This window comes from Suncus etruscus, chromosome 19 (assembly GCF_024139225.1).
Source record: "Suncus etruscus isolate mSunEtr1 chromosome 19, mSunEtr1.pri.cur, whole genome shotgun sequence".
Classification (NCBI taxonomy): domain Eukaryota; kingdom Metazoa; phylum Chordata; class Mammalia; order Eulipotyphla; family Soricidae; genus Suncus; species Suncus etruscus.
Window position 1 is genome coordinate 19,491,196 of NC_064866.1, and position 25,711 is coordinate 19,516,906.

General features: G+C 39.9%; 1 protein-coding gene across 1 annotated transcript in view; it reads left to right on the top strand.

Annotated features, from left to right (window-relative positions):
- Positions 1–19,697, top strand: part of SLC35A3 (solute carrier family 35 member A3) — a 53,966-nt gene extending 34,269 nt beyond the window's left edge. The window contains exons 3-8 of the mRNA XM_049765758.1: positions 944–1,098; positions 1,179–1,301; positions 3,860–4,031; positions 14,268–14,386; positions 15,399–15,532; positions 19,303–19,697. Coding sequence (XP_049621715.1) covers positions 944–1,098; positions 1,179–1,301; positions 3,860–4,031; positions 14,268–14,386; positions 15,399–15,532; positions 19,303–19,393 — 794 coding nt within the window. The 3' untranslated portion in view covers positions 19,394–19,697. The remainder of the gene's footprint in view (positions 1–943; positions 1,099–1,178; positions 1,302–3,859; positions 4,032–14,267; positions 14,387–15,398; positions 15,533–19,302) is intronic.
- Positions 19,698–25,711: the final 6,014 nt, after the last annotated feature.

A 25,711-nucleotide genomic window follows, 5' to 3' on the forward strand; every position in this document is an offset into this window, starting at 1 on the left:
TCCAATGCAGGTGGGTGGAGCATGCTCACCTCAGGGCCACTCAAGATGCAGGGCCTGGCCATCTCATTGTGATCTCTCTCTCTCTCTCTCTCTCTCTCTCTCTCTCTCTCTCTCTCTCTCTCTCTCTCTCTCTCTTCCCCTCTCCCCCTCTCCCTTTTCTCATCCCTCTCTCTCCCTCTGTTTACTCTTTCTCCCCTCTCTTCTCTATCTTTGCTCTCTCCTCTCTCTCTTTCCTCTCTCTCTTCTCTCTCTCCCCTCTCCTCTAATTTGCCTATGATCCACCTATTTCACTTCTGTGCATATACCCCTAGGGTCAAAAAACCGTATTCGGAAAACACATTTGGACTCCTATGTTCATTGCAGCACTATATACAATAGCTGAAGTCTGGAAACAGCCCAACTGTTCAAGAAAGACGAGTAGATAAAGAAACTACGGTTTATAAGAACATAAATAACACGTGGTCATTTAAAAAAAGATGTAACATGCAATTTACTGTAATGTGAATGGATCTGGAGAGTATCATGCTAAGTGAAATTAGTCAGGAGAGGGACAGTCACAGAATGAGCCTGGAGTAACCCTTGAGTGCCACTGAGTGTGGCCCAAAATAACAAAATGAATGAATGAATAAATAAATAAATAAATAAATAATACTTAGTTGACACATAAATACTTTTATTTTTCGGTTATAAATATGGACATATGAATGTTTGAGTGCATGCAGATGATTGCATTTCTCAGTGAAGTAATATAAAGATAGTACTTTATGAAATTACTGTCTTACAATATTTAACATAATTAAAGGTATATTTTAGACCTAAAAGTGTCTTAACATGTAGCCCAATTTCCTTTTTTCACAGATGTGAGGAAACTGAAGACTTGAGAGAGGGTACGTAACTTAGAATTACTTAATTACTGATTTTGCCTATTTCGTGTTTCTTCTAGAATGTAGTCTAAGAGCACTGAATCGAGTACTCCATGATGAGATTCTTAATAAACCTATGGAAACGCTTAAACTTGCAATTCCATCAGGGATATATACTCTTCAGAATAATTTACTATATGTGGCATTGACAAATCTAGATGCTGCTACTTATCAGGTACTTAAAAATATTTTCAGTAGTCTTTTGTAGGAAAAAAGTAAGCAAACAATAACCATATTAATTGTTTTGTTTTTCAGGTCACCTATCAGTTGAAAATTCTTACAACAGCACTGTTTTCTGTGTCTATGCTTAGTAAAAAATTAGGTGTGTACCAATGGCTCTCGCTAATAATTCTGATGACGGGAGTTGCTTTTGTACAGGTAACTGTGTCTTTCATTTTTGTCACACTTTGAAAACACTATAATTATTATAAATGGAGAATCTGGCTTATTCTTTTTTGAGACTGACCAGAACTGACAGTTTTTCAGGGCTCTCTTTGAAGAAGATTCTATGTAAAACTTGTATTATCTACCTTAAAAAGAAATGAGTCGGGGGCCGGAGAGATAGCACAGTGGTGTTTGCCTTGCAAGCAGCCGATCCAGGACCTAAGGTGGTTGGTTCGAATCCTGGCGTCCCATATGCTCCCCCGTGCCTCCCAAGAGCTATTTCTGAGCAGGAGTAACCCCTGAGCACAGCCGGGTGTGGCCCAGAAACCAAAAAGAAAAAAAAGAATTAAAAAAGAAATGAATCATCCAGTTAGGGTTTTAAGACACTGCATATCAAACAAAACAGATTTTTACTATTTATCTGGAGCCTTTGAGTTATTCATTGTTCTTTTTTTTTTTTTTTTGTTGTCCCTGATGCAGTGCTCAGGGGTTACTCCTGGCTCTGCACTCAGAAATTGCTCCTGACAGGCTCAGGAGACCATATGGGATGCCAGGATTTGAACCACCATCTGTCCTGCTATATCTCCAGCCCCTTTCTCACATCTTTCTAATGATTCCTTGTTGCTTTCCTTCCAGAAGTCCTTTTCCTTGTTATAGATTAGATTAGATTCTCAGTTGCTTATATGTTTGTTCCCTCTTTCTCTTAAATCATATCCTTATTTTTGAAGATTTTGTTCCTTCTGTAGATTTTTCTTAACACATATATTTATTGTTCCTTAGTCTGCCATCAGTCCTGGTTATCTTGATCATTCAGCGCTCAGGGTTTACTCCTGGCTCTGCACTCAGAAGTTGCTCCTCCTGGCAGGCTCGGGAGACCACATGGGATGCCGGGATTCGAGCCGGGGTCCATCCTGTATTGGCTGCATGCAAGGCAAACACTTTACCACTGCACTATCGCTCCAGCCCCAAATTCATGCCTCTTTAACATCTTGTTTATACTCCAGATTTATTATTCTTTATTTATTTATTTATTATTTTTTTAACTTAATCTTATCTTTAGACTCAAATTAAGCTTCAACCCCTAGTCACCACTGTGATTTGAAAACAACCTAATTGGGGCTGGCATGATGGCGCTAGAGGTAAGGTGTCTGCCTTGCAAGCGCTAGCCTAGGATGGACTGTGGTTTGATCCCCCAGCATCCCATATGATCCCCTGAGCCAGGAGTGATTTCTGAGCGCATAGCCAGGAGTAACTCCTGAGCATCAGTGGGTGTAGCCCAAAAAAGAAATGAAAACAACCCAATGATGTCAATTTCTGGCCATCCAGACGGGGCCCCCTGTTATTTTCCCCATTACTTTCCCAAAGTGTGATGTATATGTCTTAAATAAAAATATTTTATTTAGGGCCCGAGAGATAGCACAGTGGTGTTTGCCTTGCAAGCAGCTGATCCAGGACCAAAGGTGGTTGGTTCAAATCCCGGTGTCCCATATGGTCCCCCGTGCCTGCCAGGAGCTATTTCTGAGCAGACATCCAGGAGTAACCCCTGAGCACTGCCGGGTATGGCCCAAAAACAAAAAAACAAACAAACAAAAAATTTTATTTAGGGGCTGGCGAGGTGGCGCTAGAGGTAAGGTGTCGGTCTGTCTTGCAAACGCTAGCCAAGGAAGGACCACGGTTCGATCCCCTGGTGTCCCATATGGTCCCCCCAAGCCAGGGGCAATTTCTGAGCGCTTAGCCAGGAGTAACCCCTGAGCATCAAACGGTGTGGTCCGAAAAACCAAAAAAAAAATGTTTTTATTTATTTATTTTAAATAGTGATTTAAGTTATTTATTTGAAAACTATGTATATAAATAACTGGCATATTTTCTTCATAGCTATTTCTTAAACTTGTACCATTTACAACTTAAGTGGGTATTTTTTTTTTCTTCTGGTCACACCAGTGATGCTCAGGGGTTACTCCTGGCTATGTGTTCAGAAATTGCTCCTGGCTTGGGGGACCACATGGGATACTAGGGATCGAACCCAGGTCCTTCCTGGGTCAGCAGCTTGCAAAGCAAGTGACCTATCGCTGTGCTACCACTACGGCCCCTTAAGTGGGTATTTTTAATTAAAATATCAAGTAATTGCCATTTAGGTGTAATGTAGATTTGACAAAAGCCATGAAGATGAGTGGGAAATAACTGATCTCAGGAACATTGATCTACAGAAACAAATCTAAAATGGTTAGCATAGCGCCAAATGTTATGGTACACCATCAGTCCAGACTCATTTTTTTACTTTACTACACTTCACATTCCAAGTTTCTGTAGCTGAAAAGATCCATTTTCTGCATTTGTACATTTAGACATTCTCTTGGTTTTTTTTTTTTTTTTTAGGGTAGTTTTTGAAGTTACAAGTTATCAAGGACTGTGGGACTATACACAATGATTCTGATTTTTTTTTCAGAATCTTCAAGAGTTATCACTTCAATTTTTACTTTAAGGTATGAATGGAGACTCTAAACAGTGTTATAGAAATTAAGCTTTACTTTCATCTTTATCTCTCTGCTCAGTGGCCCTCAGATTCTCAGGAGCTTGATTCTAAGGATGCTACAGCCAGCTCTCAGTTTGTCGGCCTCATGGCAGTTCTCACAGCTTGTTTTTCAAGTGGCTTTGCTGGGGTTTACTTTGAGAAAATTTTAAAAGAAACCAAACAATCAGTGTGGATAAGGAATATCCAACTAGGTAAGTTTTAATGTTTTTTTATGTTATTTTCTACAGTTATTATTCATAAAATCAGCTGTTGACTGAAATATCTGGCAAGGTTTTCAAACTCTGAAATGATGAGTGTTTCATTTGTTTTGAAATTGTCATAACACTTTTTAAAATTTTTTTTATTGAGGAACTGTGATTTACAATATTGTTAATGATATTTTCTCATGTACATAATTCCAGGCCACATCTGGCTACATTTAGAGATTACTCCTAACTTTGTGCTCAGGGCTCATTCCTATAGGCTCATATAGGATACGTGGGATAGAATCTGGGTTGGCCATTGCATGGCACATGTTCTACCCACTAAACTATATTTTGGTTCCTCTGTTTTTATTTTTAACAAACTGTAGTTTATTCTCTTAAAGAAGTTTAAAATAAAAATTATTCCACATATTGAAGGTTGACCTTTGAACAACTATTTAGATGATTTCTTATTATATTTATCTCATTACAGAAAATTTCTAACACTTCGTATTCCTGACATATTTATTTTGGAATTTTCTGTGTGTGATAAGAAACTCAACTACAAATCAACACATTCCATTTTAAATAGCTCTGTACTTGTGATTTTGGAGTTCATCTTGGAAACCACTGCTTTTTTTTCTGCTCATTCCATTTTAGTAGGCACAGGTTCTCCTATTTCCCCATCCAAAAATAGACCATACACATAATGTGCCAAATCATACGAGAAAGGCCTTTTATTTTCCTTTCCTCTCAATCTTTCTCCCTTTCCTCTCTTTAATAGTGTTAAGGATTGTACCAAAGGCCTCATGCTTGAAGGCATGCATTCTACCACTGTGTCACATACAGTCCTCATCCCTTAGATAGTAAAAGGGATCCATATTCAATATCCCTTTTGATAACAATTATACGAGACCATTTAGTGTCTTACCTAGTGATTTGTCTGTATTCCTAATGGCTTTATTTTAAGGCCAACAATCCCAATTAAGCCTTCCCACTTTGACTAAAGCCCACCCTCTAATTTTTTTTAAGTACTGTGATAAGAAACTTGTTCATTTTGAGCGATTGAAGAACACTCAAAGTAATTTTTTTCCCTTTTTCAGGAAGGGTGGTGTTTTGTGCCATTTGCAATAATGCTTAGGGCTTGCTCCTTGCTGTATGCTTAGGAGTCAGTCCTATTGGTCCTCCCTGATCAGAGATGATACTGGGTAGCAATTCTGAGTTAGCTGCTTGCAAGGCAAGCACCTTCCAAGGTATACTATCTGGACCCATAGTTTTCATTTTCTAATGAAGTTAAGTCATTTATTGATTGTAATGTTAAAGCAGGTGATTATAATATTTTGTATGCCCCCCAAAAAGGTCATCTTTTTACTAGTAACAGTATTAGAATATTTTCTAGCAGTATATAAGTACATAAATATGTACGCACATATATATCATATATTATCAACCAAATACAGGACTTAGACAAAATAAGAAAAGCTAAAAAACCAGAAGCTGAAAATATTTGTTTTTTTTTTAATGTATTATTTATTCATTTTGGGGTTTTGGGCCATATACTATTGTTCAAAGCTCGCTTCTGGATCTGTGTTCAGAGGTCACACCTACATGATTGAGGAATAATATGTGGTTCCAGGCATCAAACTAGGCTTGACCACATACAAGGCAAGTGCTTTACTGCTGTATTATCTCTCTGGTTCCACAATTTTAATTTCAAGCATTAGAAGTCACCAGTCAAATATATATTTAATGTGGACAAAGTTTTACTTTTCACAATATAGAAGGTATATATTAAAAAAAAGAATGTAAATATTTTTTTGAATGTAAATATTTTTAAGGAAAAAAATTGAAATAACTGGGGCCAGAGCGATAGCATAGTGTAGGACATTTGCCATGCACGTGGCTGACCCAAGATGGACCCTGGTTTGATCCCCGGCATCCCAGATGGTCCCAAGCCAGGTGCGATTTCTGAGCACATAGCCAGGAGTAACCCCTGCGTGTCATCGGGTATGGCCCAAAAATACAAAAAAAATTTTTTTTTTGAAATAACTTTATTTTGTTCAGCTTATCTAAAAGCACGTTCAGAGTTGAAAAGCATTAACCACTTAGATTTTTCATTTCAGAAACAGTATATTTTTTAAGTAGTGGTTAAGAACACCTAGTATTTTGGTCAGACTTTTCAAATATTCAGCATATCATTTTCCATTTGTGTGACTTTAGAGACTTTTCTTAACTTTGAATATCCTCATTTATAAATGTATTGACAGTACTTTATATGTAGCTGTGATGATTAAATTATAGTGATTAAGATGAAATATCTGGGGGCCGGGAAGGTGGCGCTAGAGGTAAGGTGTCTGCCTTACAAGTGCTAGCCAAGGAACGGACCGTGGTTCGATCCCCCGGCGTCCCATATGGTCCCCCCAAGCCAGGGGCGATTTCTTTTTTTTTTTTTTTTTGGCTTTTGGGCCACACCCAGTAACGCTCAGGGGTTACTCCTGGCTATGCGCTCAGAAGTTGCTCCTGGCTTGGGGGACCATATGGGACACCGGGGGATCGAACCGCGGTCCGTCCAAAGCTAGCACAGGCAAGGCAGGCACCTTACCTTTAGCGCCACCGCCCGGCCCCCTTTTTTTTTTTGTTTTTTTTTTTGTTTTTTTTGCTTTTTTTTTTTGGGGGGGGGGGCACACCCGTTTGACGCTCAGGGGTTACTCCTGGCAATGTGCTCAGAAATCGCCCCTGGCTTGGGGGGACCATATGGGACGCTGGGGGATCGAACCTCGGTCCGTTCCTTGGCTAGCGCTTGTAAGGCAGACACCTTACCTCTAGCGCCACCTTCCTGGCCCAGCCAGGGGCGATTTCTGAGCATATAGCCAGGAGTAACCCCTGAGCGTCAAACGGGTGTGGCCCAAAAACCAAAAAAAAAAAAAAAAAAAAAAAAGATGAAATATCTGGGGCCGGAGAGATAGCACAGCAGTAAGGCGAGCCTGCCGGGGTGACTTCTGAGCATAGAGCCAGGAATAACCCCTGAGTGCTGCCGGGTGTGACCCAAAAACCAAAAAAAAAAAAAAAAACGATCAACTATCTGATATAAAATACTAATATGATATATATAAATTTATGTATTTGTATAATATATATAAATGTTCGAGAAGAAATATTTATACTTGTGAGTTACTCAAAATTCACTTGAATTATAAAGTGACAATAAAAGGCAGGTCAAGATTCATAATTCTGTTGTATGTTATGAATTTCTTTTTTTTTTTTTGGTTTTTGGTTTTTGGGCCACACCCGGCGGTGCTCAGGGGTCACTCCTGGCTGTCTGCTCAGAAATAGCTCCTGGCAGGCACGGGGGACCATATGGGACACCGGGATTCGAACCAACCACCTTTGGTCCTGGATCGGCTGCTTGCAAGGCAAACACCGCTGTGCTATCTCTCCAGGCCCGTTATGAATTTCTTATTCTATTTTTTTTTTAAGTTTCAGGAGACATCCAGACAAGTCCCTACTCGCTATGTGCTTTTTTCACATGGCCTCTAAGCTAAGCAGCCTTCTTCCTGCTCCTCTGTATCCATCCTCTTATTCTTTTTGACTTAGTACAGCTAATGATAAATTTACCTAGAGTTTTGAAAAAGATGAAAAAAATAAGGTGTAGATAATTCAGAATTATGAAAAAAATTAGTATAACTATCAAAGATTAATAAGTTAATAAAATACAATTAGACAGTGACTCTCAGGAACAGAACCTCTGGCTCTTAGGAGTATTGATCCATATATCATATCAGTGGATCTCAATTGGAAATATGCAAAATATTTTTGATTGTTTTTGGTTTTGAGCCATACCCGGAGGTGCCTTGGGGTGCTCTGGCATCCCAGATAATATTCACCTACATTATGTGGTGCCAAAGATGGAACCCAAGGCCTCTTTTATGTCCTGATGCACTGGGAGCAATTTCCTCATCCCTGCCTAACAATTTTTAAAATAAAATTATGAGGGAGCCAGAGAGATAGCATGGAGGTAAGGCATTTGCCTTGTGTGCAGAAGGACAGTGGTTTAAATTCCAGCATCCCATATGGTCCCCCGAGCCTGCCAGGAGCAATATCTGAGCGTAGAGCCAGGAGTAACTCCTGAGCGCTGCCAGGTGTGACCCCCCAAGACCCCTAAAATATATATAAATAAATAAATAAAATAAAATTATGATATAGAAATACTTGAAATCTGAAAATTTATTTTCCATATAAAGTTATTGTTATTATTATTATTGTTATTAGATTTGGGACAATAGCCAACAGTACTAAGGACTTATTTTTGGCTCTGCACTCAGCTCCTGGAGGTGTTTGGGGGACCATAAAGAGTGTTGGGGATCACATCAGCCATGTGCAGGCCAAGGATCTTATCCATTGTATTGACTCCAAAAACTGACTTGAGGTCCCACTGAGATTGGTTTTTTATTTTTCTTGAGCTAATATTTTTAGGTAATGTTTTTCTTTTTTCTTTTTTTTTTTTTTTTTTTGTGGTTTTTGGGTCACACCCGGCAGTGCCCAGGAGTTATTCCTGGCTCCATGCTCAGAAATTGCTCCTGGCAGGCACAGGGGACCCTATGGGACGCTGGGATTCGAACCGATGACCTTCTGCATGAAAGGCAAACGCCTTACCTCCATGCTATCTCTCCAGCCCCAATGTTTTTCTTTTGATTGCTCATTGAGCCAAGCATTATTCAGAAGCAGGTTGTCTTGTTGTTGAATTTTCACAGTTGAGATTTTTTCAAGGTAATTTTCCCTTTGTTGATTTCTAGCCTTGTACCACTGTGATCAGAAAAAAAAATTATGGGGCAGAGAGGTAGCATAGCAGTAGGGCGTTTGCCTTGCATGCATCCAACCCCGGATGGACCATGGTTTGATTCCTGGCCATATGAAGTCTCCCAGGAGCAATTTCTGAGTGCAGAGCCAGGAGATCTCCTGAGTGCTGCCAGGTATGCTCCCCCCAAAAAACCCCAAAAAGTCATAGTTTACTTACTAAGACATTTTTTTCTCTGCTTCAGATTTATCCTAGTGAATGTTTCTTTTGTACTTGAGAGAAAAATAGATCTTCCTTTTGGAATGAAATTTTGCATATACATCTCATAAGTTGCTATATTTACTACCATTTTTATTTGTTAATTATCTTGCTTTAGAATTTTTCATTAATTTTTTATTATTAATAAATTTAGGTATGGGGCCAGAGAGATAGCATGGAGGTAAAGCGTTTGCCTTTCATGCAGAAGGACGGTAGTTCGAATCCTGGCATCCCATATGGTCCCCTGTGCCTGCCAGGGGCGATTTCTGAGCCTAGAGCCAGGAGTAACCCCTGAGCACTGCCAGGTGTGACCCAAACCCCCCCCCAAATAAATAAAAAAATAAATTTAGGTATATTTAGCAATATAGTGTAAAGCTTCTGGTATTGTTGCAAAATTTCTGCACCCCACTACCACCAGAGTGGTAGCCTTTACCACTGTTAGCTCTAGTCTGATCATTCTCCCATTCTTTTCTCCCATTGTTTAATGTTTTGTAAACTAAGCTCAAGGATTTGTCAATGTATGATTTTATTTGTTTTGTTTTATCTTGTTTTGTCTCCCTACATTCAACAGATGAGTGAGATCTTTCAGTATTTTTAATTCTATAGCTCACTAATTTTTCACTAGTATGATACCCTCCAGTTCTGTCTATGTTGGGATGAATTCTATGGCTTCATCTATTTTTACAGCTACAAACAATAGTACTCAACTGTGTATATATACCACAACTTTTATTTTATTTTATTTTATTTTGTTTTTGAGCCACTCCTGTCAAGGGTTAATCGTGGTTCTCTGTGCTTAGCATCACTCCTGGTGGAAACTATTTGGAATGGCACAAATTGAACCCAGATCAGCTGCATGCAAGGCAAGCACCCTTTCTGCTGTGCTAGTGCTCTGTACCCTACAACTCTTTTGGGGGAGAGGCCATACCTGGTGGTACTCAGGGCTTCTGTTTCTGTGCTCAGGGGTTACTCCTGGCTGTCTGCTCAGAAATAGCTCCTTGCAGGCACGGGGGACCATATGAGACACCGGGATTCGAACCAACCACCTTTGGTCCTGGATCGGCTACTTGCAAGGCAAATGTCGCTGTGCTATCTCTCTGGGCCCACCTTTTCTAAATTTTATTTTATTTTATTTATTTTATTTTTTTTTTGGTTTTTGGGCCACACCCGGTTGAGGCTCAGGGATTACTCCTGGCTATGTGCTCAGAAATCGCCCCTGGCTTGGGAGGGACCATATGGGACGCCGGGGGATCGAACCATGGTCCTTCCTTGGCTAGCGCTTGCAAGGCAGACACCTTACCTCCAGCGCCACCTACCCGGCCCCCTTTTCTAAATTTTAAAGGCATTTCCATTTGCTTTTTTATTTGAATGATTTTTCCTGGTGCTTCTTCTAGTTTCATCATTTTTTTTCTTTGTCACTATGAAAATAATACCAGTATCTTTGTAGCTTTAATATAATTTGTGTGTGTGCAGATATTAGTGCTTTAAGGGGGAGTGGGACATGTCGCAATGTTCAAGGGACAATATGATACTCTCGCATTAAAACCACCCTCTTGCATACAAAGCATGTACTCCAACCCTTACTTCTATCTCTCCAATCCTGAATGGTCTTTTTTAGACTATTTATAGATTCTCTTCTGTTCTGTTATTTTACTGTTGACTCATTTTTTGGGGTTATGATTCTTTATTGCTACTTATTATGTCCAAGGTTTGATGTACATTTTCTTTTGTCTTTTCTAGTATAAGGACTCCTTTCAACATTTTGTTTTGGTTGTTTTCATTGAGGTGCTACAACCAGCGGTACTCAAGGGCCAGTACCTGCTTAATTTTTGCAGTCGGTGCCAGCGTTGCCCATAGGAGGTTGCAGTCCTGGGGATTAAACTCAAGCTCCTTTGTGTGAAGTATACACTCAGCACTTCATGCTCTCTTTTTAGCCCTCAGCATTTGAGTTTGGGGAGGGGCATCAGAAGGTAGGAGAAGGCTCTCCTTGAGTATTGTTCTCTGCCAGCTGAACTATGCACATCAGTGCTAGCAGTTGCATGTCAGTGAGTGCTTGGCTTCTCCAGTGTTGCTCCTGGCAGTGCTGAGCAGAGTGTGGGTAATGGAGTTTGAACTTGGTCCCAATGCATGCTTAGTAATGGTTTGTCTCCCTAGCCCCAGTCTTTCAGTGCTTCTGCAGATCTGCAGTGTAAACTCCATTAGCTTTTGTTTCTCCAGGAAAGTCATGGCTTATCTGTAACATTTGAATGAAAATTTGAAGGACATTCTTGGCTGGAAATTTTTACCTATTAGAATTGTGAATCATCTATCATTCTTCTCTAAGCTGATGGGCTTATTGCTGAGAAATCTGATGGCTTGATTCTGTGATGTCTTTGTTTTATATTACCTTACATTTTTCTTAAGTTGTCTCTTAAAAATTGCTTCTTAAATTTTTTAAGCTACTTTTTTTCTTTATCATTGACAGAATGGAGTTTTATTTTTTGTTTTTGGGCCATACCCGTTGACGCTCAGGGGTTACTCCTGGCTAAGCACTCAGAAATCGCTCCTGGCTTGGGGGGACCATATGGGATGTCGGGGGATCGAACCACGGTCTGTCCTAGGCTAGCGCTTGCAAGGCAGACGCCTTACCTCTAGCACCACTGCTCTGGCTCCGACAGCTGAAGGCTCTGATGGTTGCAGATGCCTGTCAAAATGAGCTGAGAGAGGAGCTTTCTTCTGTCAGTCTGAGCCATTGAAATAACTGGGACCTTGTAGCCCCAGATCCCTGCTTTAGCAGGATCCTGCTCTCCCCCTTGAAGGACTCTGCTGGTGTCCCATACACTTGTATATACCCAACGTCTCAGCACTTTCTTGACTTGGTTGGAAAACCAACACAGCCCTCTCTGCTGCACTGAGAAAGGGAACTCACAGCTCTTACTTAGAGGGTTTAGTGAGATATGGATGTGGGGTTCCTGAAACACTGTGCCCAAGTTGAGAGACAGTCATGTTACTCGACCTCGGATAAGCAAAAGGGTGTTTCCTTCCTCTTATCTCCCACTGAGTGCTTGCAGTTCTGTGTGTCCCCACAGTGCTGATAACCTTCTTTTATTAGATAGCAACCTGTCTTTCCTTATTTGACGGACATGGTTGTAATCACCCACCTTCAAAAATGAAGATGCTCAGAATGCTTGGAAGTCAGAGGACTTCTGAGTGATGACACTGACACAGCTGGATGAGATTACAGAGGTGGCTTCTGCTTTTATAAGGGGATTTTTTCCCTAATGAGGTCTATTTCTTTGTGCTCTCTGATTGTCCTATTGGTTTTGTTTGTTTGGTTGGTTTGTTTTGGTTTTGGTTTTTGGGTCACACCCGGTGTTGCTCAGGGCTTACTCCTGGCTCTGCGCTCAGAAATCTCTTCTGGGAGGCACAGATCATATGGAATGTTGGAATTCAAACCACTATCCGTCCTGGATCAGCTATGTGCAAGGCAAACATCCTACCACTGTGCTATCTCTCTGGCCCCATCCTGTTGTTTTTAAACGGAAATAAGAAGTTTGCTCTCAGAAGTATTTATATTTATTAGTTTGTATTGTGCCCAAATTACCAGGTTATGATTAAGCATATCAAAATGTGGGCTGGAGAGATAGCACGGTAAGTAGGGTGCTTTCCTTGCACACAGCCGGCCCTGGTTTGGAACGTGGCATCTTTGATGGTCCCACAAGTACTTCCCAGGATAATTCCTGATTGAAGAGCCAGGAATAAACCTTGAGCATCACCAGGATAGCCCCAGAAACTCAAATAAATAAATGAAATAAAATAAAATATAGGGCTAGCATAAGTAAAATTCTAGAAAAAAATGTTATATTCATTTCTGTTCCTTTCCATTGTGGAATGCTTGATTTTGGGTTTACGCCGAAATTGGCTTCACTGTGCCTCTTCAAGTGCATATCATTTTAGAGACTACTTTTAAGAGATGGCTTCTGTACACATTTATATCTTTTTCAAAATTTAAGATTGTTTCTAAAAATCTGTTAAACTCAGTAATTATCTGTATGCTCTGTGGTAGAGATAAGGGATTCACCTGGGAATATGACATAGTTCCTGCTATCCTCGAGCTGATCTTTCTTAACAGACTTGAGTAAGGACACATTCTCAATATGCTACCAACGGATTTGTTGTTGTTTTGTTTTGTTTTTTTTGGATCACACCCAATGCTCATTGGTTGCACCTGGCTCTGCACTCAGGAATCACTCCTGGCTGGCTCTGAGGAGCCAGATGGGATGCCAAGAATCAAACATGGGTTGGCCACGTGTTTTCAAAGCAAAAGCCCTGCCCATTGTACTGTCACTCCAGCCCCCCAGCTCCGATAATTTTGGGTACCACATTCAAAAGTTCTTAAAATAAAAAAACGCTCTGTCACATACATAGAGCTTTAATATCTGCATGAATAACAAATGCGTGAAAATCTGGATCTAGCAATGAATGAAATATGCGCATAGTTTTTTACAAATATGTGAATAGGCCAACAGCTTTTAGTGATATAATTTATGAATTCTATATTTTGAACACTCCAAGGTTGGTCATCTGTGTTTCCAATATTCTCATGTCTATGTCTCTATTATAATATAGTACAATTATATGTTTAAGATTATCTGACTGGACACATTTGTTGTTTGGGTACATGGTGCCCGAACACATGTGACCCACATCTCCCCTCTTGAGATGTGGACTTCAATATTTTATTTTATTTTGTTTGTTTGTTTGTTTCTTTGTTTTTTGGGTCACACCCTGTGACACTCAGGGGTTACTCCTGATTATGCACTCAGAAATTGCTCCTGGCTTGGGGGGACCATATGGAACACCAGGGCATCAAACCCCTGTCTGTCCTAGTCTAGCACTTACAAGGCAGACACCTTACCTCTAGCACCACCACTCCAGACCCTGGACTTCAATTTTTATCTCTTGGGTGTGTATTTTGGTTCTCGCCACCTTGGATAGGCCTGCACTGTCTCTTAAGCACATTACTCAGTACTCTTATTCTTTCTTTTCCTCCATCTCCCCTTCCTCAACACCTCCAAATAAAACATTAAGTAAAAAAAATTTTTTTAAGTCAAGTTTTATCAAACAATAGATAAACAATAAACATCAGTTATTTGGAATATTGAATATTTCTCTTTAGAAAAACAGAATGACATGATTTTTTTTTTTTTTAGGTTTCTTTGGTAGTATATTTGGATTGATGGGTGTATACATATATGATGGAGAATTGGTATCAAAGAACGGATTTTTTCAAGGGTACAACCGACTGACTTGGATAGTTGTTATTCTCCAGGTAAAGCATATAAAGTTTTTGTTTTGTTTTGTTTTGTTTTTTTTGATTTTTGTTTTTATTGTTTTGGTCTTTGGGTCATACCTGGTGGCTCTCAGGGATTACTCCTGACTCTGCACTCTGAAGTCACTCCTGGCAGGCTCGGGGGACCATATGGGATGCTGGGATTCGAACCGGAGGTCCATCCTGTGTTGGCCACATGTAAGGCAAACCCCTTGCCGCTGTGCTATAGCTCCAGCTGCAGCATTTAAAGTTTTATATTTAGTACTAACAAACTTAATATTTTTTCCCTCCCGCCTCCCGCCATTCTCTCAACAAACTTAATTTTTATATAGAAATTCACTAGGACTACTGATTGATACACTAATGTAAAGAGAAAACATCTCTCATGTTAGTGCTGTTAGTATATTTACTTTTATAGGAACATTAAAACAGAGCTTTAGCACAGCAGATAGGGTTGATTCAGATTCTATCCTAAACACTGTATATAATTCCCCAAACTCCACAAAGATGTTCTATGAGCGCAGAACCCAGAGTAAGTCCTGAGCACCACTGTGTTTGCACCACTGTGCAAAATAAGTAAATAGGGGCCGGAGTGGTGGTGCAAACAGTAGGGCGTTTGCCTTGCATGCACTAACCTAGGACAGACTGCAGTTCGATCCTGGCATCCCATATGGTCCCCCAAGCCAGGAGCAATTTCTGAGCGCATAGCCAGGAGTAACCCCTGAGTGTCAACTGTGTGGCCCAAAAACCAAAAAATAAATAAACTAATAATAATAATAAGGTAGAACTGATTTGTGGATTGGGGAAATGGCTTGAAGAACTGGAGTATATGCTTGGCATGCAGAGACACCCCACCCCAGTTCAGTTCCTAGTTGTTTTGAGATGTCTAATAAAAAATTACTCTCGTGGGGTTAAAATATAAACAGAACTTAACACTATTGAATAATGAGATTGTTTTAAAAGCAGTTTTATATATGTCTATTTTAAAAAATAATATTTTAAAACTCTGCAGGCACTTGGAGGTCTTGTAATAGCTGCTGTTATTAAGTATGCAGATAATATTTTAAAAGGATTTGCAACCTCTTTGTCCATAATATTATCAACACTAATATCCTATTTTTGGCTACAAGATTTTGTGCCGACCAGGTAATATCTTATTTTTATTTCGTTCTTTTTGTTCTTTTTTTTTATTTTATTTTCTGAGTCTTTTTGGAGGTACTATGATTTACAGTACTGCGCACGCGCACGCATTTGTGTGTGTGTGTGTGTGTGTGTGTGTGTGTGTGTGTGTGTGTGTGTGTGTGTAAGGGGGTTTGGGGACTATACCTGATGGTGGTTACTCCTGGCAGGCTCAGCAGACCTTATGGGATGCCGGGGATCAAACATGAGTGGGCCCCAGGAGTGCCTTACCCTTTGAGCTATCACTCTGACCCCACCCCACAACTTCTTTTAAATCTCTAAAAATATATTGAAATTAAAAACTATTCATAAAATCTGATCTGAACATATTTTTCATTATGAATTTTGAAGACTTGGAAATAGAGTTGAGTTCTCTCTCTGGCCCCTTAATGACATTTTCAAGTACAAAATCTGCATAGCTTAAGCCCGAGCAATAGCACTGCAGTAGGGTGTTTGCCTTGCACAAGACCAATCCCTGACCAACCCCAGGCATCCTATACAGTCCCCTGAGCCTGCAGTAACCCCTGAGCACCACTAGGTGTAGCCTATCCCTCCCCACCCTCTCAAATGTATGTAGCTTAAAAAAAAAAAACTCGATGGGTGGCATACGCAGCGGTGCTCAGGGCTTACTCCTAATTCTGCATTCAGGGATCACTCCTTGTGATTTCTTTTTTTTGGGGGTGGGGGGTTGGTTTTTGGGTCACACCTGGCAGCACTCAGGGATTACTCTTGGCTCTACACTCAGAAATCACTCCTGGCAGGCTCCGGGGATCATATGGGATGCTGGGATGCGAACCACCAACCTTCTGCATGCAAGGCAAATGCCCTAACTTCATGCTATCTCTAGCCCCTTCTTTGCATTGTGTGCAAACACATGTTCTTTATCCACTTCTTTGTTATTGGCCATTTGGATTGTTTTCATAGCTTGTTTATTCTAGAAAGAGCTGTATTAAACACAAGTCTTCTCAGATTTTATCAGTGTTCTATCTCTAGAAAGGCATTTAAGAGTGGTATTACTGAGTTATATGTTAATCTGTTTTTAATCTGTGTTGACTCTTTTAGACTGTCTACCATGGGGCTAGACTAGTTTACAGTCCTGCTAAGAACCTATAAATTTTCATTTTCTGCCTCCTTACTAGCATTTTTTGTCTCAAGTCTTTTTGTGAGAAAGGCTGGTGTGAGGTGATATTTCACTGTAGTTCCTATTTATTATGTATGTGTCTTCTTTGGAGAAGCATACAGTCACTTTATATTTGGCTCTCCTTTAGTCAAAAAGACATTATATTCACTATGTGTTTGCTTGCCATTATTGCTAGAGATCCTGGAAAAATAGGAATGTGTAACTGAGCTATAGTCTCCTGTCTTCCGAGTGGATGCAATGATTAATTGGCAGATATGTACCATTAGTACAGCAGTAGAACACATAAACAATTATTTTTTGAAAAAAAGGGAGCTCAGATTCTTAGAATAGTTAGGAAATTTTGATAGTTCTTTTCTTTTTTTTTTTTTTGGTTTTTGGGCCACACCCGTTTGACGCTCAGGGGTTACTCCTGGCTATGTGCTCAGAAATCGCCCCTGGCTTGGGGGGACCATATGGGACGCCGGGGGATCGAACCGTGGTCCGTTCCTTGGTAGCGCTTACAAGGCAGACACCTTATCTCCAGCGCCACCTTCCCGGCCCTGATAGTTCTTTTCTAACAAACAAATTAAACCTTTTCTTCTCAGAACCATCTTTAACAACCCAGCTGACTGGAGAAGAAGATGTTTCTAACATTCTTAGATATTTTAGCAGATCCTGCTAGCGATAGTAGAATGAAATACTCTAGTAGACAGAAAATGAGAGGAGGCCATTTTTCAGCTGAGTGTGTGATGCTGTGCAATTCCAGAGTTCCAGAAAAGTAAGGTCATAACACATGACCAGAGAAGCAGAATTTTAACCAAGGAGGCCAGGGAGGTAGCTTGGTGGTAGAGTACTTGACTTGGCATTTGCCGGTTCCTGGGATGGATCTCCAACATCAAAATTTAAACTGAGTTGGTTTGGAAAAAATTTTAATTTTCTATCATATATATTTACATTTTTGAAGAACCAGAAAGCTAGAGCAGTGGTAAAGGGTATGAGTTATCCTGGTTCTCTCTGAATCATATCTAACTCTGGGTATCTAACTCTGGAGGTCCCCAAGAACTGCTGGGGTAACCTGCTTAATCTTTAGCACCAAAGAGTCCAGGCAACACATGTTCATGTTGGCATTGAAATGCCAACCAAGCTGTCTAAGAATAGTTGGGAAGGGCTGTAGATCTTCGACACCTTGAAAGGACCCCTCCCAGCATCACCTCAAAATAAACAAAACCCAACTTCTGATCTTGTTATTTAGTATAGTGTAGAAAAAGGCATATCATGATGAAAAACATCTTTGCTTAAGAAGACAGTAGAGGGCCGGGCGGTGGCGCTAAAGGTAAGGTGCCTGCCTTGCCTGCGCTAGCCTTGGACGGACCGAGGTTCGATCCCCCGGTGTCCCATATGGTCCCCCGAGCCAGGAGCAACTTCTGAGCACATAGCCAGGAGTAACCCCTGAGCATTACCGGGTGTGGCCCAAAAACCAAAAAAAAAAAAAAAAAAAAAAAAAGAAGACAGTAGAGGGGCCGGCCAGGTGGCGCTAGAGGTAAGGTGTCTGCCTTGCAAGCGCTAGCCAAGGAAAGGACCACGGTTCGATATCCGGTGTCCCATATGGTCCCCCCAAGCCAGGGGCAATTTCTGAGCATGTAGCCAGGAGTAACCCCTGAGCATCTAACGGGTGTGGCCCGAAAAAAAAAAAAAAAAAAAAAAAAAAGAAGACAGTAGAGAGTGAAGACTATGAAAGTGGAGGCTTAAATCAGATACACAGTGATTTGACCTAAAGCCCACTTTCCACTTCAGTATGGAACATTCAGCTACTTAAAGTCTCTAAACTGTAGTTTCTTCATGTATTACAAAAATGAGAATACGGGGCCAGAGAGATAGCATGGAGATAAGGCATTTGCCTTTCATGCAGAAAGTCGGTGATTCAAATCTCGGCATCCTATATGGTCCCCTGAGTGTGCCAGGAGTAACCCCTGAGCGCTGCTGGGTGTGACCCAAAAACCAAGAGGAGAGAGAGAGAGAGAATACTACCGAATCAATGCAGGAAGTATTCAATATTTATTAGGATACCTCCCTATTATGCTTATTTTTATTATGTTTGTTTTGGAGTCACACCTGATGTGGCTCAGGGGTTACTCCTAGTTGTGTACTCAGGAATCACTCTTCATGATACTCAGGGGACTAGAGGGGATGCTTGGGATCAAATCTGGGTCAGCTGCATGCCAGGCAAACAATCTACCTTCTGTGCCTCAATCCCTATACTTTTTTTTTTTTTTTAATAAAAATATAGAGGGGATGTGCTGGAGCAGTGATGCAAGCAGTAAGGCATCTGCCTTGCCCACACTAGCCTAGGATGGACTGCGATTCAATTCCCCGGCGTTCCATATGGTCCCCCAAGCCAGGAGCAATTTTTGAGCATATAGCCAGGAGTAACCCCTGAGCATCACCAGGTGTGGCCCAAAAACCAATTAAAATATATATATATATATATATATATATATATACAGAGAGAGAGAGAGAGAGAGAGAGAGAGAGAGAGAGAGAGAGAGAGAGAGCGCTATGGGTGGGGGATTTGTTTTGCTTTTCATCTAATTTTCTTTTTCATTTTTCTTTCTCTTAGTGTCTTTTTCCTTGGAGCCATCCTCGTAATAACAGCTACTTTTCTATATGGTTATGATCCCAAACCTGCAGGAAATCCCACGAAAGCATAGTCGAATAATGTCTTTAACTGGTTGTTCACAATGGTGCACTAGGAATATCAAAACTAGTTTTACGCAGAGTATGTCTGCAGATTCTAAGAAGAAAGCACCATGCTTATTCTGGTATTATTCAAATGATCTGAAACTATGTAAGTTAAAAATACATGTGTATATTTAACAAAGCAACTGTTGTGTCCAGAAATTAAAACTTGAAAATGTTCCCAGGAATTAGAATTTATTGGAGGAAACATGAAGTCTGAATTTTAATTTTTCAATTGCAGCAGAAATATTCTATGCAGTCTGTAAGAACACATAACAAATATCAGTTTTTACAAATTAGGTCAATTTTGTGTTAGAAAAATATTACCTTTTCTTGGGGCCGGAGAGATAGCATGGAGGTAAGGCGTTTGCCTTTCATGCAGGAGGTCATCGGTTCGAATCCCGGCGTCCCATATGGTCCCCCGTGCCTGCCAGGAACAATTTCTGAGCCTGGAGCCAGGAATAATCTCTGAGCACTGCCGGGTGTGACCCAAAAAAAAAACCACAAAAAAAAAAAAAGAAAAATATTACCTTTTCTGATATAATAAATCATATGGCATATTCAAAATTCATAAATTGGGGCTGGAGAGATAGCAGAGCAGTGTTTGCCTTACAAGCAGCCGATCCAGGACCTAAGGTGGTTGGTTTGAATCCGGCATCCCATATGGTCCCCTGTGCCTGCCAGGAGCTATTTCTGAGCAGACAGCCAGGAGTAACCCCTGAGCACCGCCGGGTGTGGTCCAAAAACAAAAAACAAAAACAAAATTCATAAATTATAATTACTATGCTGTGAAGTAGATTATGATTTGAAAGACATTTTTGTGTATATGACATTTTTATATTTATACAAAAGATTGCTAAGCAAAGGATTGCAAAATGCTAATGGTTAACTACACAAAAATTGAAAAGTGAAGCTGTGGGGCTGGAGAGATAGCATGGAGATAAAGTGTTTGCCTTTCATGCAGGTCATCGGTTTGAATCCTGGCGTCCCATATGGTCCCCCGTGCCTGCCAGGAGCAATTTCTGAGCCTGGAGCCAGGAATAACCCCTGAGTACTGCCGGGTGTGACCCAAAAACCACAAAAAAAAAAAAAGAAAGAAAGAAAGAAAAAAAAAAAGAAAAGTGAGGCTGTAGAGATAGCACAATGGTAGGGCATTTGCCTTGCATGCAGCTGGTATAGGAGACAGTGGTTCGAATTCCGGTGTCCCACATGGTCCTCCGTGTCTGCCAGGAGTGATTTCTGAGCGTAGAGCCAGAAGTAACCCCTGAGTGCTGCTGGGTGTGACCCAAAAACAAGAAGAAAAAAAAAAATGAAATAAAAAAGACAAAGAAAAAAAAATTGAGAAGTGACATTCTGGATTTGATTTGTCAGGGGATGAAATTTATGTAATGTAAAAATTTCTCCATCTGCATTTTAAGATCCTTTAAAGCTTAGAAACTGGCGAAGGCATTCCATTTGCCACTGTGCTTGATTGAAGCCGGTGATTTTCATACTAAGGGAACCTGTCTTTGATCTCATAACTGTATTTCTTTTCTGTCAATTAGAAAAAAATTCAATCTTACTTTAAAACCTTGTGTTAATTTTTACTGTAATAAAATAACTTAAAGGGTTTAAATATTCATTTAATAATTTAAAATAAAATTATTATTGCCTAATTATCTCCACATGGAGATTGAGATATATTGAAGTAAATTCTGTATGTAACTGTAGAATGTTGATGAATGGATAGTTTATTTGTTAAGCTGTATAAATTTCCTTTAATCTGTAATTGTTAAAAAAAAAAAAAACTACTACCAAAAAAAAAATAGTAGTAAAGATGTCAGTGAATTGAGACCAAAATGACTTTTCTTGTAGACATTCTCAATTGCTGTGTTATATTAAGTGGCATGTAACTAAAAATTCAAAGCTTCTCATAATAAGTTTTTCAGGCATTCATATACATACCTGGAAGTGGTAGTGGAATTCGAAGTTATATGCCTCTACAAAAGGTATTGGCAAGAGCAACCATTGCTTTGAAATTGTGGTTTTCTTGTTCCTTTTTTCTTTTTTTTTAGCACTGGAGTTGAGGTTAAAAATTATGATTTCTTTTATAAATTGATTCAAGGAAAAGAGACTATAGCAGAAATAATAAGATGAACTGTTGAGCAAAAAATATTTGTAAATCTGGGTGTGGTTCTAATAATTAAATACAGAAACAACAAATCTATTGAATCGAAGAAATATTTTACTTTATTGTTTTCATCATACTTTATTTTTTTAATTCTCCATTTCTATAATATAAAATTGTAAAAAATAAATATTTTTATATGCTTGTCCTACAATTTGTTGAAGAGTGTGGCTGCAAATCATTATTTCACACATACACTGCTGGGTACTCTGATTATGTGACTTTGCTTCGAAAAACATTCTCTGTAGGACACGAGTCTAATCTGCTCTAAGAGTTTAAATGTGTTTAAATGTTAGGAACTCTTTTAAGTTAATTTGCAAGAGATTCCAAGCAAACTTTCTGAGAGTTCAGGATTTTTAGCAATCACCTTTTAGTTGATAATTTTACTATATTTGTATTTGTAACTTTCTCATTTTGGGAGGCCATCCCAACTGTTTGGGGCCACCAGATCTGTATCTAGAGGTATTAGGAAGGCTGGGGCTGGAGTGACAGCACAGCTGGGAAGGTATTTGCCTTGCACATGTCTGACCCAGGTTAGATCCCCAGCATCCCATATGTTCCCCTGAGCCTGCAGGAGTAGTTTCTGAAGACAGAGCCAGGAGTAACCCCTGAGCATCAACAGGAATGGCCCAAAATAAAAAAAAAAAAAAAAAAAAACAAGGGGGGGGGGGAATGGAGTCATTAGAGAAGATTTGTGATGCTAGAGAGTGAACCTGGTATCCTGTGCATGCCAAGTGTTTCTTCTAGTCCTTTGAGCTGTCTCCTCAGTCCCTAACTTTACCACATTTGCACATTATGTTTTTAAGCTGTAACCCCCTCAGATTTTTATACTTAGTGCTGAGTGGCATATAAATCTTGCAGATGCCCAGAATTAAAAATTAATTGTAAAGATTTATGTTCAACTTATATTGAAGTATTTGTATAATAGGTAATTAATCCAGTGTACATACTTTTTATGACAGGTTTACTTTGAGTTATTTTTGATATTTAAAAATAATAGCCAGAATTGGAAACAACCCATGTGCCTGAAGACAGGTGACTGTCTTAAAAAAAAAAACTGTGGTACATCTATACAATGGAATATTACACTGCTGTTAGGAAAAATGAATTCATGAAATTTGCTTAAACATGGATGGATATGGAGATGGTAATGCTGAGTCCAATGAGTCAGGGAGAGGGATAGACATAGAATAATCTCACTCATTTGTGGGATGTAAGAAAAATCAAAGAGCATTATAATAATATCCAGAGACAATAGAGATGAGAGCTAAGAGCATCAGTCAGTTCATGATAGGAAGTGCCACAAGGAGTGAATGCAGTTAGGTAGTGAACGGTCCACTGGGACAATGACAGTTGAAACTGATTACAAAAAGGGATAGAGATATGCATGATACCCCTTCATATGTAATAGTACAAACCACTGTGTCAAAAAAGAAAAGAGATTGAGAAGTAAAATGACTGCCAGAGGCAGGTGGAGAAGGTAGGAGGAGCGAAACTGGGGACATTAGTGGCATAAAACGTACACTTGTGAAGGGTAGTTGCATTCTGTAACTAAAACTCAACCATGTGGGCTAGAGAGAGAGCATGGAGGTAAGGCGTTTTCCTTCCATGCAGAAGGATGATGGTTCGAATCCCGGCATCCCATATGGTCCCCTGAGCCTGCCAGGAGTGACTTCTGAGCGTAGAGCCAAGAGTAACCCCTGAGCACTGCCAGGTGTGACCAGAAACAAAAAAACTGAACCATGAACAATTTTGTAACCACAGTGCTTAAAGTAATTATAATTACTTTAATAATTTAAATTGGCCAAAAATTATATACAAATTATTGAATATAAGGCATGTAGTTACAGTATTAATATATTTTCAGGTTCTCAAAGTATATAAGAAAGACTCCCTACAAAGGTAATAAAAATCTATCAAGATGTTTGTCTTGGATGTGTTTGACCCAGGTTCAACCCCCACACAATCTATGGCCCCCAGAGTGTAGCCAGGAGTAATTCCTGAGCACAGAGTGAGGAATAAGCTCTGAGTACTGCTTGTGTGGTCCAAAAGCAAAACAAAAGTGGGGGGAGGGTGGAATTTATATTTTCAAAGCAAACAGACAAGGATCTTTATAACATGCTTTAACATTAAAAAATGTTATGAAATAATGATAAATGGCAAACTGGTTTTGTAGATGACCATGTTATATATACAGATAATACCATTCTCTTCTGTGTGTTCCTTCTTTATGATCTTCAAAGTTATTTTTTTTTGGGGGGTCACACCCGGCAGCTCAGGGGTTACTCCTGGCTCAAGGCTCAGAAATCGCTCCTGGCAGGCTTAGGGGACCATGTGGGATGCCGGGATTCGAACCACCATCTTTCTGCATGAAAGGCAAACGCCTTATCTCCATGGTATCTCTCCGGCCCCTCTTCTAAGATTTTATTAATCTTTTAGAAATGATTCCTTATCTAAATTCTTTAATATTTTTTAACAGTGACACAATGATACTTTTATAAAGTTTACTTGTTACCTCAACTGCTTTATTTAATTTTTGCTAATGGAACAGAGTCCCAATTGATGACTTCAATAAAAATTAAGAATTATGATGAGGCTGGAGCAATAGTACTGCGGGTAGAACACTTACCTTGCATACAGCCAACCTGGGTTTAATTCCTGGCATCCCTTATGGTCCTCTGAACACGCCAGGAGTGATTTCTGAGTGCAGAGCCAAGAGTAACCCCTGAACATTGCCAGGTGTGGCCCCCAAAAAGTAGAGTATGAGGGCCAGGTAAATATATTTGGTCCCTGGGTTAGTCCACAACACTCAAATTTAATTGAAATATATATCATTTATGGTAATTATGAAAGTTTGAAATGTAACATAAAGATGTCTTAATACAGTAATATCTTTAACGAGTTTTTGAAAAGTAAGCTGCTTTTAGGACTAGAAAGTTGAAATCAGTTTATATTGATTAAAAAAATGTTACTTGAATAAAGTCTAAGAAAATGGATTCTGGAAAGAGATTGACTTGTACTCAATCAATTTAGTAGAGTGATGACTATTTTGGAGAGTTGGGCACACCCAGTGGTGTTTGTGGTGCAGGGGTGCCACTCCCTGCAATGTTTGGGAGACTGCAGTATCAGGGATGAACCCTTTGTCTCCCACATGCTTTGCATGTGCTTAGCCCCCTGAGATGTCTCTCCATCCCTATTCTTAAGAACTGATATACTTTCCTACATATCAAGGTAATAAACTTTTAAAATGTAATTGTAGTCATTCAACTGAGATATTTTTGGGGGGAGGTTTGGGGGGTCACACCCCGCAGTGCTCTGGGGTTACTCCTGGCTCCATGCTCAGAAATCGCTCCTGGCAGGCTCTGGGGACCATATGGGATACCGGGATTCGAACCAATGACCTTCGGCATGCAAGGCAAACACCTTACCTCCATGCTATCTCTCCAGCCCCCTCAACTGAGATTTTTTTATAACAGGATTTTGTATGGCTCATTTATACTTTCATTATATTAATATTTAATTGCATGTGAATGTATGCTTTATTTAGAAAAAGTTTATAAAAGTTAATTTATGTTGATATCAGAGCAATAGCACAGAAGTAGGGTGTTTGCCTTGCATGCAGCTGACCAAGGATGGACCTTGGTTCCATCCCCGGCATCCCATATGGTGTCCCAAGCCTGGAATGATTTCTGAGCGCAGAACCAGGAGTATCCCCTGAGCGTTAATGCGGGTGTGGCCCAAAAGCAAAACAAAAAACAACAACATATTTATGCTACATTGAATGTCATCTTAAGAATCTCCAGGACAGGCTATAATGATAGCACAGCAGGTATGCATTTAGCTTTGCACTCAGCCAACCAGATGCATTCCCGGGCATCTCCAGGCTAGGGAAGGAGAGAGAGTACAGCGGGTAATTGTCCTATTGGCTGGCTTGCTGCCTACCTGGGTTTAATCCCTGGTACCACATATGTGCACAGCTAACTAAGAGTGATCCCTGAACACAGGGCCACAGTAAGCCCTGAACACAGCTGGATGTGGCCCCCAAACTAATAAAAAAATTTTAAAGTTGAAGGGAAAAAAGGACATGTAGCACATTTGAATTTCCAGGTGCTGTAACAAATTT